The following is a 16,304-nucleotide window of genomic DNA, read 5'->3' on the forward strand; positions in this document are numbered from 1 at the left end:
TGTGTTGCTCCTTTCCTAAGTCTACTCTAGAGGAAACACAGTGACAAAACCAGCCAGAACAGCCTTGAAGCCTTGCCTCAGGAAGCCTAGGCTCTGCATTGGCACTCTGTAAATCAAACAACAAAACAGACACACACACAAGTTGGGGGGTGGCTGTTACAAAGACAGGGCTTAATTCCAAGACCCTGTATAATGTGCGCAGAACCCAGAGAGACTTTAGCTCTGCTGCTAGACAAAAGGGGAAACACACCACAGCTGGTTCCGTGGTCACACAGCACCCCTTGAGGCTGCAGGCCAGAAGGCTGGACAGCAAGGTTCCCTATCAGGGAGTGCATCGGACTGTGAGTAGATTATAATTTCAAATCAGGGGCTAGAGAGATGGCTTAGAGGTTAAGAGCACCATCTGCTCTTCCGAAGGTCCCGAGTTCAATTCCCAGCTCACAACTGTCTATAACTCCAAAATCTGACACCCACAGACATATAATGCACATAAAATAAAAATGAATAAATTATTAAAAAAAATTTCAAATCAACGCCATACTTTAACATAAAGTTGAATTCATTTAATCCTAGGAAAAATTAAGCTTCAAGGTCAATAAATTAAAATACATAGATTCTTTAAGTCTTTCGTGTCCAGAGATGTGGTTTTGGTTTTCACCACACAAAAGCGGCCCTCTCCCGTAACATCCGGACACCAAAGCGTTGCCATTCTCGCTGATATACCCACAGCTCCTGAGTGGTGTCCAAGCACGCCAACACTGCACCTCCTTTCCATGCGATCAGCCGGGGATCCATGTCCTAGACAAAGATAAAGCTCTTTCGGCAAAGGCAGGTAAGACGTATTTGGCATCATTTTCTACAAGTGGGGTTGGGACTCCTGCTCAGTCAATAGCAGACAAAACAGGAAATTGGTTGGGGTGTACCTCAAGCATAAAGCACCTGCCTAACACATGCAAGGCTCTGGGTTCAATTCCCTGCACTATGACAACCAGAACAAAAGGCAGAACTCGCCACATGGTCATCTCTGCTCTAGCTGATAAGAACCTCTCAATTTTAATACTGAAGATGTCACTGAACATGCTCTGTATGCATGCACACACACATAAAAGTGCTAGCAGATGAAGGGGACCTTCAAACCCTCTCCTCAAAGAAAACATATGAAAACACTGCCAGGAGTTCCAGATATAGGCAGGATCTATTTTTCAACTCCTGTGGCTTTGAGTTTCTTTTTAAAGTAGTTCAAGACAAAAAAGTCCTTGAAAATCCCTAGTCTACAGACCCAGACCAGCTCCTTACTCTTGCCAGAGAGACAAAACGGGAGCAGTGCTGGTTGTCAGAGCAAGAGAAAGCCAGTCATCTCCTGACCCACCTACAGTCTGCATAAGGCTAAAGTCAAAGAGAGCAGGGACCAGAAAAAGAAAGCCAGTCTCGCCACTGGCCCAGCACACCAGCCTTAACCCTCAAAACTTGGGAGGCAGCAGCAGGAGGGCCAGGAATCCAAGGCCAGCCTTAACTACACAGTGAGTTTGCACACCTCAAAAGACCAAATCAGGGCTGGAGAGATGGTGCAGGCATTAATAACCACTCTTCCAGAGGACCTGGGCTGGTTCCTAGCACCTACACACCAGATCACAAACATCTTAACTCCATTTCCAGGACATCTGATTTCTTCTTCTGACCTCTGCAGGCACCATGTACATATATGTAGACAAAACACTTAAACATATAACATAAAATCAATCATTAAAATAACACCAGCTGGGTGTGGTGGGCATGCCTATAATCTCCACTCTGTAATCCCAGCACTCAGAAGGCAAAGGCAGGCAGATCTCTGAGAGTTCAAGTCTAACCTGGTCTACAAAGTGAGTCCAGGACAGCTAAGGCTACACAGAGAAGCCCTGTCTCGAAAAACCAAAATAAATAAATAAATAAATAAATAAAAACACCAAACCAAAAGAAATCTAGCTCTGAGTCCAGAACTTCTGCCATATTTGTGACCCACTAAAAAATTAATGTTTTCATTTCTCCAAGTCCCCAAGACTCCCCAGTCACAAGCCTGGGCCTCCCTAGATTTCACTCTCCATGCATGTTACAGTTAGATGTGATCAATGCTGGCTTCATGTGAGTACTGTCCAGCCTGCATCATGAAACAACTCACCTTGGGCCTTGTGATCACGTCCACATTCTCAATAATTCGCCTGAATGAAGGTGGCATTTTGTTGAGAATTCTGTGCTGGAGGAATTCTTGAGCTTTATGAAACATCAAACCGCCTCCCACAACCAGGATAGAGCTATACATCTTCTTTTTGGTGTCATCAGATGCTGAAAAGATAGTGAAATCAATTACCCGCCTAGATGGCCAATCCACTATCTGTCACCTGAACAATGTAACAGCCTCAAGGATCTGTCCCCAAACGCACGCATGGCGCTGCAGCCAGGGACCTGCAGCCAGTGCCCATCCCACTACTAGGATTAGAACCAACTTTTAAGGAGGCAGGCACATGCGGGTTCCGGTGTAATGTGGACGCCTGACTAACCAGGCTGCTTTTTCAGGATTCCTCAGCCCAGAATGCCACCAGCATTTGCATGCTTCCCCTCCACTCATCCTTCCTCTCTCTCAGGATTCAAGAGAGCTACCTCTAGCTCCTCCGGAGAAGGAAGAATTCTTTATTACCTATCTTGATTGGAAACTCAGTTGGGACTCTTTAGTTCAACTCTAGCACCTAACAGGGCTGTAATGTTATGGTCTGTGTGACAATCTTCATTGCCAGCACTAGACTAAATGGCAGTACAAGTGCTAAGGGGCCAGGAACCATCTGCACCGCATTACTGTGTTCCAGCCCCGGGCAAGGAAAGGATGAAGGAGGCTTGATGACTTCTGAGAGAAAATGCTGCACTTCACAAGCAAGGCTGGGCCAGTTCACTTATCTCCACCTCCCTTCTCGGTCTGCTGGTACCCAGGGTGTGCTTACAACAACAGTCTACGCTGTGCAGGATGGCCTTATCAAGGCCTAGGGCTTTTCCTTCAAACAGCGAGATGGCAGTTTTCCTGGACATCAGTGCGGTGAGGGCCTCCTCAGAGTCGTTGCCAGCCATCAAACAGTCTCCCTGTGAGGAAGCCAAATCCACCTCCTGGGAATGGAGCCGTTCTGGAAGCTCAGAGGACTGGCCACGGAGGTCCCCTTCAAAGCCAACGGGTTTGGATGCAGACTTCCGGTCAGCGGTAGCTTTTGCAGACTGTAAATAAGAGAGAAAGCAGTCGATGGTCTGACTGGAACAGACATGGCTGGTGCTGTCCAATTAATGGTCTACCTCTTCTATTTCCTCAGGACACCCTAAGCAAAAGTCACCACAGCACACACACAGCCTGAGGATGCTCTGTCAAGGCCAAAATAGGTGCTGGACATGTGGGTTTAAAACTGAAATGTCAACCCTGAGAGACTTGCTCCCTGTCAGCGGCCTTTTCACTGGAATACTTCAATGGGATTTACAGGCTAGTGGCTGTGAGGGAATCTTTATTTTCAGACCAATCTACCTCCTTCTTGCTAGGAAAGGAACAAAGATGAACAAGGGTTCAACCTCTGGTCTCCATCATGAGCTGCTGATATCAAATTAGCAGTCAAGAACTATAGTTTATGTCCTTAAGCAGTCATCCAATTACTGGGCCCAAAATACAAACAAATAATTCAGCTTTGATGCCTATACCAATACTTTTTATACTAAGTAAGTACAGAATAATTAAAAATGTAAATACTGTTCTGAAGACAGCACCAGGCCGGCTGTTGAAGTCGCACTGCTCCCAAGGAGCTGTTAATGCTGGCAGAGCTCTCCTTGGTGAGGAGATGACGTCTCCTCTTTCCAGCAGAGCTGCTGCATACCTGTTCTTGCTTGCTCTGTGTGGCCAGCAGGTAATGCTCATCATGTGGATCCTCGGGATCTCCCTGGGATCTGTGCTGCAACGTCGTCATTTTCTGTCCGACAATCCCAAAAGTTGCTGGGTAGAACAGCGCCATTGGAGCCTGGGCACAGAAGGAAGGATGCTTAGGCAAAGATGCTGTCTCCAAAGAAGGGTGGAGCTTTATTCTTCCCCAGACAAAAGGCACCAGGCAGATGCCCCATGTCACACTGGGCAGCACGATAGACTGAAAGACCGGCAGACCAGAAAACTCACAATCCACCATGTGAGACTCAGCGCAAATGTAAGTCAGTACTTTATAATCTACCCTCTGAGTCTCGAGAAGACCATTGTCCATCTTACACCCACCTGGCTCTGAAAAGGAAAAGATGAGCCTGGGGCCTGGAGAGAGGGCTCGGTGGTGAGAGTGCCCTTGGCAGAGGAGCCGAGTTCAGTTCCCAGCATCCACACTGGCAGCTCCTGGATATCGATGCCCCCTTCTGGACTCTGCAGGCACCTGCACACACACATGCACACATCCATGCAGACATACACATCTACATCTAATTAAAATACAATATTTAAAAAAGTAGGGGAGCAGATTTGTTCTAATCTGTATTCTATCCGGGGCTACTCTGGCTTAGCTGGCACTCTGACCTCCATAGTCCCAGTCTGTTTCACTGAACGGGATGATTTTCTGTCTACCTGTGAGTGCGCACTCGCACACAGACACACACCCCTAGTTACCTGGAGCTTTTCATCACATAACACACACACACACACACACACACACACACACACACACACACAGATACAACCTAGTTACCTGGAGCTTTTTGTCACATAACACACACACACACAACCTAGTTACCTGGAGCTTTTTGTCATCACACACATACATACACACACACACACACACACACACACACCTAGTTACCTGGAGCTTTTCGTCGCCTAACCGAAACTGGTAAAGCAGGGCAGGGGAATCTGGGTGCCGAATCTGAAACTCATGATCCTGAAGCCCCGAGATGTCCTGATTCCAGGAAAAGATACTGTCAGTAAGGATGCAAGCATCGGCCTCTCCATTGTACAAAGTCCACACACACACTGGCTACCCTCTAGCTTTGTACCATTTACTATAACTTCATAAAGCAAGAGTTCAACTGTACTTTCTCTATTTAATTTCTGAAACCTTTGCCCCCTCTATATTTTGTTTTTTCCATTACTTATAGACATCAGTATACATACTCAGTGAGAATATGTCCTCAGTAGCTGGGACATTTACAGTCTTTATGTTTCCCAACTTTTATAAGATACATAATTATATCTCCCAAATAAAGTTTAAGGCTGAAGTGATCCACATACAGCAGTGAAATGATTAGATGTGATAATCCACAATTTAAAATTGCGTAGAGCCACATGTAGTTGAGCATTTGAACCTATGCCCTTATGTGTTTTATTCATTTCCCTCAACCTTCCTTTGGCACAGGGGTCAGGGCCTGTGGCAGTGCCTAATACTTTTCACGCAATCCGAGGCAGTCTCTACAACCCTGACTATGCCCAAGAGCTCGCACAGCAGAAGAGCCTTCAGCTTCCAGGCTTCACCAATTTAGGTGAATAGACAGCATGAGGCTGGCAAAGTTGTAAATCCCTTTTTAATATCTTACATATTCCCTGGAACCAGAGATAATCAGCAAAATTCATTCTGTTAGTACCTGATCTAAATGACAAAAGGTTTCTTTGAGGTGCTGCAAGAGGAGGCAATCCATTTTATTTGTTAGCTGACACTCTCTGTAAGGGAACCCCGCTCGCTGCATGAGCCAGTAAAAACACCTCGACACGTCAGAGCCTCCATATGCCAGACAAAGCCTAAAGTTAACAGAAAAGGGAAGATGGTTAATCTTTCAGCTAAGAAGACACACAGCATGTTTTAAGAAATATCTTTTGTAAGAATTGAAACAAAACAAAACACAACAACAAAACCAGGTAGATGAGAGACTAGAACTCCAAGAATGGTGGAATGCCTAAAAACTGTCAGATTTTTACAAATAAGTATTGGATAGGGAAAACAAAGTCGAGTCCAGTTTGTGGATAAAGCAACGTGCTTACCATACAGCAGGCTGGCTTCTCCCTCACTAGCAGAGCAAAGAGTCAGGCACAGACAAGACGTACACGGGAGAGGCTGGGACAACTGCCCTCTAATGAGCGTATGAAACACGAGTATCCCAGTGCACGTTTTGGTGGGAAAGGACAGACTCGCCCTTACCCTGTGGTTTGAAAGCTACAGACAGCCCTGAGTCAGTGCTCACTTTACTAACCTGAGCAGCAGCGGTGTGACAAGGAGACAGACATCATTACGTTACTCACTACTGAACAGCAATGCACCATTACGATGAGGAAAGCAGATATTCAAAACCCTAGAATTTAGACCTGAAAAGCTTGGTTGGATTCCACAAGACTTGCTTAATAAAGCTTTGCTATAGGGATGTAACCCACCACACAAGAGACACAGAGCTAACTTGCACAGCAGCACACTGTGCCCCTCAGGAACCACTACTGTGAATGTGTGCTGGAAAGCCCCTAAAGGTCGTCGGCATAAATTTAGCCTCACCAGAACATATACTCCCCAGTCTCTCTGGACTCCGGTGCAGACTTCATTTCATAGATAATTTCTGGCCTGTGATGGTTTGACCCAACTGCGATGGGACAGCAATCAGGAAATGACACCTCCTCAGAGCCTTACCGTGTGTTCCGGTGAGACACCCCATCTTCCACACAGCACACGCTCGTTTTCTGGTCCCCAACATCTACCACACAGGTGCTGCTTAAGCCACTCCCAAATGTAGCACACACAGACTCCTGATGGACCACGATCCCTAATATGAAAAAGAGGCAGAGTGGCGACAATCAGAAGCACAGCAGCAGACACCGTGACACAAATGACCAACTCTACTTAGGAGCCCAGGGGTCTCTGGGAAAACATCTAAGTTTTGTACTGCGTGAGACCAATCTTCAGGTTACACAGTTAAATAGACTGGTGAACTCAATTACCCTTGTCAGTGACGCGGAAGTCTGAGGGGCTTCACAGGCACCCGGCATACCTGAAAAGCCCATCTTCATCAGTATCATATGGACTAGTTCTTTCACGTGTTGTTTGTTATAGATATCAGGGATTAACAAGATGCACCTGTAATACTGAAAAAGAACAGTGGAAAACAGAAGGCCGTGTCAACACTCTAGTCAAGTCCAATCCCATAATGCCTACCCCTAGGGGGGCTTCCCTGCACGGGGGCGGCAGCAGCAAGAGCTCAAGCCTCTATGTGGACGAGTGAGGTACAAAGCAAAGCCAGGACACAAGCAGGCCTGCAGGCTTCAGAGCGCTGCTCAGACTCCAAGGAGTCTGTAAGGGGATCGAAATCACCGGAGGGGACTAAGTAAAGGACACATCCCCACTACCCAAAAGCTGAGAGCGCTTCAAGGACACTATGTGATGCCCAACTCAGTAATAAGCACCTGTGCTCCTCGAGAATCCTAAAGACAGCCCAAATAACTGCGGTCTCCCCTCACCTTTAAGTCTTTCAGCGGGATTTCCAGATACTTCTGTATTGCATGAGACCATATCACTTCGATATCCGCCAGGACGGCTGTGAGGGAGCCCCCGGGGCCTGGGTGGATGTTCAGCTGACCCCTTCTGATAGGCCAGTGAAGGTTGTAACAGTCCAGTGGGTTAACGTATAAGGCCTAGGAAAGGAAGAAGTACACGGTTACAGCTGTCTCTCAGGGTTTTCTGGACTCACTCAGAACTCTAAGGCCAGAAGTTAGTGTTTTCTGAATGCTGTAGACCCTGAGCATAGGGTCTCCAATAAAACATAGGGCCACGGTAGGCATCTGCTCCTCAGAAACAGGCTCAGGGACTGTGAGGGAACAACATAGCAAACTTCAGGACCGTCAGCTGTTTTCTTCGCGTTCCCTTCACGGTCAGAGCTTCTTACCTCTTCTCCTACCAAGAATTCAGGCTGGTGAGATGTGTTTGTCCACTTGTTTCCAGAACAGTGGTCCAGAATGGCCGGTCGCATCTGCTTGTTGTAGGAGCGTGTCTGGGAAGAGAAGTTGGAAAATGAGCTGCAGGCGGGGCCAGTCCAAGAGCCCCCTTGTCTCCTCCCCACAACCGAGACTCATGGCAAAATACCGACTGGTCCTCTCCCCTCTTTCCGCTCTTCCCTTTCTTCTTGGAAATTCTACTTCATATGCGCATAAGGACTTAGGGAGTGAACGCGCATCCTGCAGGTGCCACAGAATTTTAGTGACAGGCCACATAGATAGCAGTGGATGTAAAGGCTCACAATGGAGGTGAGACCTTCTGACGACACACCCACAGGACACAGCACACAGCCTCACTCGGGTGTCACACAGCAGTACAGCATGCACAACCCCGCACAATCTGTGACCCCGAAATAAACAAGCACACTTTAGTTTATATTCCATATAACAGTTAGCACTACAGACTTATTATATGTAGTGTATGCCTTCTCTTTATAAATTTTCAAAAAGTTTAATAGAAAGGACCAGCCCCGAGGCAGGGCCTTCAGGAGGTAATATAGAAGAAGTAGTTACCATGGGAACTGATCGCCCCACATGTTATTGCCCATGAAGACTTTCCCACGTGAAGAGACAGCGATATATATCAGTGATTTAGAAACTGTGTGGGCTTGGGAGGGTGTGTGTGTGTCTCAGGGTTTAACAAAAAGTTCAAGTGAAAAAAAAAAATTCAAAAAGCTTTACAGGATATAAAGACTTTTCAGAGCTCCACCATGCTTGTTACTAACACCAATACCTTCAAGAGTTATTATGAAAGAGTGAAGCTGTACTGGGTGGCGCATCTCCTGCATGCTGAGGCCAGTGAGTGCCCTGCCTGGCAGCTGTGGATGCCCCATGCAGCTGAACATCCTGGTGGGGTAGGACCAACATCAAAACTAAAACACTGGAGTCGGGGCTGGAGAGACAGCTCAGAGGTTAAGAACAATGGCTGCTCTTCCAGAGGTCATGAGAACTCCCAACAACCACATGGTGGCTCACAACCATCTATAGTGAGATCTGGTGCCCTCTTCTGGTGGGCAGGAGTATATGCTGGCAGAACACTGTATACATAAAATAAATCTTTGAGACCCTAGAAGTGGACACAAAACTCCCCTGTGCTGCCCACAATTAGGTGCACTACTGCGGATGGTGGCACTGTTGGTAAAACCTGCCGCACATCCTGAGTAACGAACAGACGACTTTGGTTGTAGTTCCCAACTTCTAAAAAAGTGTAGGTGATTCCTTCCGTTCCCGCAAATCTTAGCTACTATAGAGCCATTACTTTGACTCCATGCTTTTGCACAATTCAATTCTTTGTATATGCATTTTCCCCAACAGATCATGCAAACAAAACCCTTCACCAAACGAGTTGAAACATTTTAAAGTTTTTAAATTATTATTTAAGAAATTTATAAGATAAACTTAGTGTGTGGTGTTTATGAAGTCTACAGCAGTAGACAGGCATGCCCTAGGCCTACAATCACCCACCACTCACTCACTGTCACCCAGGGCAGCTTCCAGTCACACAGTCATGACAAGTGTGTGCTGCACATTGTGGCTCTGATGGGTTTTCTTCCAAAGATTTCTTCATTTTTATTTTACATGTATGAGTGTCTACTTGCATGTCTGCATGTGGACTATATACCTGCCTGATGCCCTCGGAGGCCAGAAAAAGGCATCAGATCCCCGGGGAGAAGAGTTACAGATGGCTGTAAGCCACCGGGTGGTGTTGGGAACTGAGTGTGGGTCCTCTGCAGGAGCAGCCAGTGCTCTTAACCACTGACCTAACCCCCCAGTCCGGACTGTATTTTTTGACTATTTACATACATGGACATCTTTGAGGTAAAACTGGCTACCGAATGCAGCATAGTAACACACTGTACACATCTGGGGGCTGGAGCAACAGGCTGGGCCATAGAGTCCAGATGTGCATAAGATGCAGTATCTAGTCTTCTGCCGTAGACGCTACTGTATGGACAACAAACTCCTCCAGCGCTGTAGGACACATCCCCATTGCTAAGCAGCACACGACTAAATCAACAGAGGTGGGAAGATAATAAATTTGACAGGAACCTGTTCTGGTGACACAGGGATTCGTCTTGTGCCATTTGACATCTTTTTAGACCATATTGCCTGGTCCACCATTTTAAGGCCATTTTGTCTTTGTTCATTACTTTCAGGTTTCTGGAGAGAAAATGAAGGATGATCAGTATAAAATATTTAGTGTAAAGAGAAAACAAGGCATGCTATAAACACAATCCATCCATGGGTAGATTTTCTCTCATCAACAAGTAGCACTTCTTGAATCTTTGCTTAGACAGGGTAACCCTAAGAATTCCAGAGCTGGGTGTGGCAGTGCATGGCAGCATCTGAGTCCTGGAGAGGTTGAGATAGGAAGATCTGGAGTTCTAGGTCAGCCTGGACTATAAGGACAGAACCTATTTCAAAGATCAAACAAACAAAAATATCAAAATGGAACCCAGACAAAAACCCTACTACCTATTAAACCCTATAACCGCAAGTGTCTTATGACCGATAAAAAAATTTCAAAGCTATGCAAATTGCTGCCGGGTGTGGTGGTGCTACAGGGGCAGAGGCTAGAAGACTTCTATGAGTTCAAGACCAGCCTGATCTATATAGTGAGTACTAGGTAAGCTAACTACATTGTGAGACTCCATCTCAAAAAAAAAAAAAGTATTTCAGAGACTCTTTATACCTCTATATAATACTTATATTCCTTTATATATTTTTGATAAATCAAGAAATATTTCAAGTTACTATAATATTGTAAATTACTTTTTGTGGGTGGCAGTGAGCGTGCATGCATGTGCTTCTCAACTGGCGCTACACTGGGGGTGTGACTGGCTGCTTCAAGTTCCCGCCACCTCAACTTCCCTATTTGAGAACAAAATAAGCCCTTTCTCCCCCAATTGCTCTTGTTAAGAGTATTTTATCACAGTAACAGGAAACTAGCTAAGATGAAAATTATACTTACAACCCTGAATGATTTTATTTTTAAAAAGTAGAACTCTCCGGACTTTTATTCAAGATTCCTAGGTACGCTTGGAAATAACCAGGCTGCTCTCCCAGCGCCTCTTCCTTTCTGACTTACGTTTAATCCTTCCCTCAGGAGCCAGCTGTCCTTGTACAGGGGCTGCCCTTGCTGTTTGTGTCTTCGAGCAATGACATGAGGAATGCTGACAGGAAGCGTATCTGTGGCTCGACCAATTCTTAAAGTTGTTGAACCTGGGTGTATGACAACAATAAAGTTGCTCTGGATTTGCTGCAGACATAAAAAACAAAACAAAACAAACCGTGATTTTAGTGATACACAGGTAACAGATTCTCTAACACTCAGGTAACACATTATAGGATGTTTCCTGTCAAGATGTGTTCTAGTTAGGGTTACAATGGCTGTGACGAAAGACCATGACACAGCAGGGACCTGGAGGCAGGAACTGATGCAGAGGCCACGGAGGGGTGCTGCTCACTGGCTTCTTGGTCAGCCTGCTTTCTTATAGAACCCAGAACCACCAGCGCAGGGACGCACTACCCACAACGGGCTGGGCTCTCTACAGCAATCACCGATTAAGAAAATGCCCTACAGGCTTGCCCACAGCCCGGTCTCGTAGAAGCATCTCCTCTCACTTGAGGTTCCCTCCTCTCTGATGACTTCAGCTTATGTCAAGTTGGCACAAACTCGCTAGCACACACAGACTTAGACTGAAAAGCACCAAAATACTTCAGTAAAGAGTTGAGAGATAGCCTATTACATCGCTCTTCTGAACACAATCTTCTGTGTTCACTTGAGCTGACTCAGTACCCACTCCAATAAATTCTAACTTATATGAATGAAACCAAAGTCCTCCAGCGCAAATTAATACATAGTTAATTGAGCATATGCCAGGAAGGATAGGTCGAATGGTAGTCAAGGCCAAGTCTCTACTATCACAGAACTTTCTGTTGAGTGAGGAATACACGTGGATGAAAGAGAAGACGGTGCCAAGTGCGGCTAAGACAGCTGTGCCCAGAAGAGGAAAGAGCCCAAGCCTTCCCTGCAGAGTTTTAGACGGAGAAGCCCCAGGAGGCTTAGGAATTGGCTAACTAAAAAGTTCCTGGGGTGACAATTACGCTCAGTCAGGTTTGCGTGTGGAGTTCTAGGAGGAAAACAATGAAGCACAGAACTACAGCTTCCCAGTGTCGGAAGCCACACTCACCAACAGCCCCAGCATGCCGTTGTCACCTGTGTTTTGGTCACTGTGTGCTCTTTACCTGACCTGGCAAGAGCCTCGGGTTGAAAGTCAGAGTTTACGACTCCCGTCCTAGGAAGTCAGAAGTGGACAACGCAGCACAAGTCCAAAAGTGTAAGGTGACAGCCGTGGGCTTTTATGGAATAACTGCTTTAGGTCTGTAATTCTCACGGGAGAGAATTCAAGCTCACTTGGGGGAAACTTATGCTTCCAAAACTTGCTGAGACACGCAAAGTTTCAGCAGAGTGTAAGGGAAGGACAGACCTTGGCCATACTTCTGAAAGCAGGGAATCTGGAATGGGCAGAAGGCTCAGCAGTGAAGAAGGAGCAATGTTCTTGAGGGGGGAACCAGAGTTTGGTTACTAGCTCCCGTGTCAGGCAGCTCACGACCACTTACTCCAACTTCATGGATCTGGCGCCCTCTTCTGGACTCTATGGGTACCTGCACTTACAAGGTACCCATCCATGTACGTAATTTTTTAGAATTCTTTTTTTTATTTCTTTTAAGAGCTTTGATTAACAAGGAAGAAAACAGAATTATCTATTCAGAACCATAATCCCAGCCAAGTCCTTGGTACCTCCTTTACCCTGCTCTTGCTGTGTATCTTCTTTCAAAACTTTTCTGTGGCTCACTCATATAAGAAAGGCTGGAGCCTGCTCAATCAAGACCGTGCCTAGCTCTAGATCTTTCCAGTCTATTTAATCCTCTCAACCTAGTTGGTTTTGTTTGTTTGTTTGTTTTGTTTTTTCTTTTTCCTTTTTTTTTTTTGAGACAGGGTTTCTCTGTGTAGCCTTGGCTGTCCTGTACTCACATTGTAGAACAGGCTGGCTTCGAACTCACAGGGATCCACCTGCCTCTGCCTCCCGAGTGCTGGGATTAAAGGCGTGCGCCACCACTGCCTGGCCAACACCAAGATTTATTTTGCTGCTTTTTTTTTTTTTTGGTAAGGGTAAATAAAAATGATGTGTCACAACGCCATTCATTAAGAGTTAGCATCTCATTCCAAAACTCTCCACTGCCCTCAATGAAGAGATGAGGCTACAAGCTTGTTGCGCGGACACTGAACAGATCTACAGTCTTTCTCAATGCTTACTGTCTACGTCACCAGTCGCTTACAGTCTCTCTAGGTCCAGGTGTCAGGCACGTCTCTTCCCCAGAACCTTCAGTGGTTCTCAACCTTCCTAATGCTGCAACCCTTTAATACAGTTCCTTAGGTTGCGGTGACCCCAACCATAACACTATTTTGTTGCTGCTTTATAACTAATTTTGCTACGGTAATGAAGCATAATGTGAACATCGGATGTGCAGGCTATCAGATAGGTGCCCCCTCTCAAAGGGCTCGAGACTCACCGCTGATAACACCATGCATAGCTCTGTAACCTCCCTCTACGTCTCTAGACTCCCTGAGACCTCTGGCCTCCTTGTTAAGGCTGTGTGTCCCAGCCCCCATCGGTCCTCTGAACTAGCTATGGCACACCACGCCAATGCGTTTTACAGAGGCCCCGCCGGTTAGTTCATTAACCCACGTATGGGACGGTCCCATTTAATTAATCCCTCCCTATTTCTTCTGAGAGCTGTGCACTGTCCTGGCCGATTTCCCTATAAGAAGGTGTTTTCTTATCACTGTGCCCTCGTTAGTAAGAGTGTGAGCCATGCTATTCTAAATAAAAAATTTTGACTTAAACTTGTTATCTATCGACACACGGGCTTTTAATGTCTATTTAAGGAAAGGCTACCCTTTGCCTGCTTTTACATGTGAAATGACCTCCACTGTCTTGAGATTTGCGAACAAAGGAACAGGCTAAGGCTATAACCATCCCTGAACAAGTATCGACTGGCGTCCCTGGGAGCCAGGCTGGCACCGAACTGTGACGTCTTACAGCTGAGACCTGAAAGCTGTGCACCACGGACTTGGCTTTGCCCTGCTCCGCGCGCTACTTCGCACAGGGAACCTAGGACCAGCGTTCAGAGGAAGGGAGCCTTGATCCCTTCGCTTATGCACCGGTCCCTCTCGGCCCCAGCAGCAGCAGAGGCCCAGGCTAACCAAGACCAGACACACACACACCCCGCCCCGCCCCTCACCTCCTGCAGCGACTCGGGCACCAACGCGGGCACGATGGGCCGCTTCACGCCGCGCTGCTCCTTCTCCTTCTCTCCGCTCTTCTCCTTCCCGTTCTCCGTGTCCCCCTTTTCGGCTTGAGTCATCTCTGCCACTGCCGACCACCGCCAGCCCCGGAACTCAGGAACGAACACTGCCGCTACAGCAAGTGGAGGAGAGCCATCGCGCAGGCGCAGCTGCTCTTAGCTGCCCACAGTCAAGATGGCCGCCATTGGCGTCAGCTCTAGAGAATTCTGGGAATGAGGGCCCGGCAGGGGTGGAGTTTGTTTTTTCCGTTGTTTTTGGTGATGGTACGGATTGAACCCAGGGCTTATGAATGAAATGCTCCTATTACCAGTGAGCTACATTCCAGGATACAGTTTTTTTTTTTTTTCTTTTTTTTCGGGGGATGCGGGTGGGTGGAGTTCGAGACAGGGTTTCTCTGCGTAGCCTGGCTGCCCTGGACTCGCCTGCCTGTGTCTGCTGAATGCCAAGATTAAAGGCGTGCGCCACCACTAATTTTCTTTGACGTGGCCTCACTACTTAGCCCTGGCTAGCCTGGAACTTGCTATGTAGATCAGGCTAGCTCCAACTTACAGAAATTGCAGGTGTATGCCGCCTTATCTAACCCTAATACATTCTGAGGGTTCTGTGTGAGTCTGAGGTTAACCTGTCTCATTTCGACCCCGCAGGTCTTCGCTCACAGGTTCCATAATATTCCTAGTTCTCACAGTTCGCTGGTCCTGCTAAGTCCAGCCTCTGCTGATTGGGTTCTCTGGGAGTAGGTCCCTTCTTGGCACATTCCTTGAATAACTTCTTTGAATTTCATGGCTTTACCCATTTGATAGCTGCACTTCAGATTTCTACAAAAGCATTGCAAAATTAAAACTAAATACGGAATTTAAAAAATATTTTTAGTTTTAAAGACAGGGTTTTTCTGTGTTGCCCTGGCTGTCCTAGAACTTACTTTGTAGACCAGGCCGTCTCAAATTGCAAGAGATCTTCCTTACTCTGCCTCCTCTGAGTGCTGGGATCAAAGGCCTGCACCACCACTGCCTGGTAAATACAGAATTCTTAGTCCCACTCCCTGCAGGAGGTGGAGCAGGGGATGGCAAGGCCCCCAATAATAAACCAGGTATGTAATGTGGCTGCTCATCCATTGCCTTAACACCCAAACCATCACAACTGTCTCTTGAATCGTTCACTTCTTTGGCTGTGATGCTACATAGCCCACTCCTGCTTGATGGCTCCAGCAGCCCCTAAGCTGGGCTTCCTGTTCTGATGAGCCATCCATATAGCTGCTCCGTGTTTTATTACAAACTAGTCGGTTGTGGCTGTACACATGACATTTTCACACTCAGGACCGCTTCAAGCCTATGGCCAACTACCTTCAGCACCATACTTGATCTAGCTCCTGTTGTATTTGTGTGTGCACTGCACACCCACGGAGCCAAGGGACAGCAGGTTGACCTGCTCTATTACTCCACATTAAAAAAAAAAAAAGTGTTTTTCGCTAACCTTTGAGTTCAGCTGATAGCCAGCAAACAGCCATATCCTCTCTCCCTGACATCTGGGGATATAGGTGAGTACAGGTCTTATGCCCAAGCCTATGTGGGTGCTTTGATCTGAATTCAAGACCTCAAGAGAGCACAGATTGTGCTCTTACCCAGTGAGCCGCACTTTAGCCACATTTCTAAGCTGTTCCACTCCCTCCCATGCCTGTGGTCTATAAAGCTACGCTTGATTTTTGTTTTGGTGTGTGTGTGTGTGTCTGTGTGTGTATACTCATGCTAAGGAGCGTATGTGGGGCTCAGAGGATAAGAACTCTAGGGCATCCTTTTTTGTGGGTCCTAGGAATAGAACTCAGGTCAGCCAGAAGACTGCTCTCAGTTGGATCACCTCCCACCCCACACCGTGTCTTTTCCATCTTGAGAGTCAGAGAAGGCTCTTAGTGTAAGCTGTAGCTTCTCTGTGCCTGTGACC

At 46.7% G+C, this 16,304-nt stretch overlaps 1 protein-coding gene across 2 annotated transcripts; it reads right to left on the bottom strand.

Moving 5' to 3' along the window:
• Positions 1-541: 541 nt before the first annotated feature.
• ACTR8 (actin related protein 8) lies at positions 542-14,543 on the bottom strand. Of its 2 annotated transcripts, none has more exons than XM_084797110.1 (13): positions 14,306-14,543; positions 11,085-11,255; positions 10,046-10,156; positions 7,888-7,992; positions 7,463-7,636; positions 6,997-7,090; positions 6,639-6,771; positions 5,611-5,764; positions 4,833-4,928; positions 3,879-4,019; positions 2,973-3,237; positions 2,159-2,322; positions 542-798 (listed from the first exon to the last, which is right to left on the bottom strand). In XM_084797110.1, the coding sequence occupies exons 1-13, from the start codon at positions 14,426-14,428 to the stop codon at positions 655-657; spliced, it is 1,875 nt and encodes a 624-aa protein (XP_084653236.1). In that variant the 5' UTR covers positions 14,429-14,543; the 3' UTR covers positions 542-654. The 2 variants fall into 2 exon arrangements, with proteins under 2 accessions (XP_084653236.1, XP_084653237.1); XM_084797111.1 differs by having other exon boundaries at positions 11,085-11,218; positions 14,306-14,436.
• Positions 14,544-16,304: the final 1,761 nt, after the last annotated feature.

This window comes from Acomys minous (assembly GCF_964271855.1).
Source record: "Acomys minous genome assembly, chromosome: 9".
NCBI lineage: Eukaryota > Metazoa > Chordata > Mammalia > Rodentia > Muridae > Acomys > Acomys minous.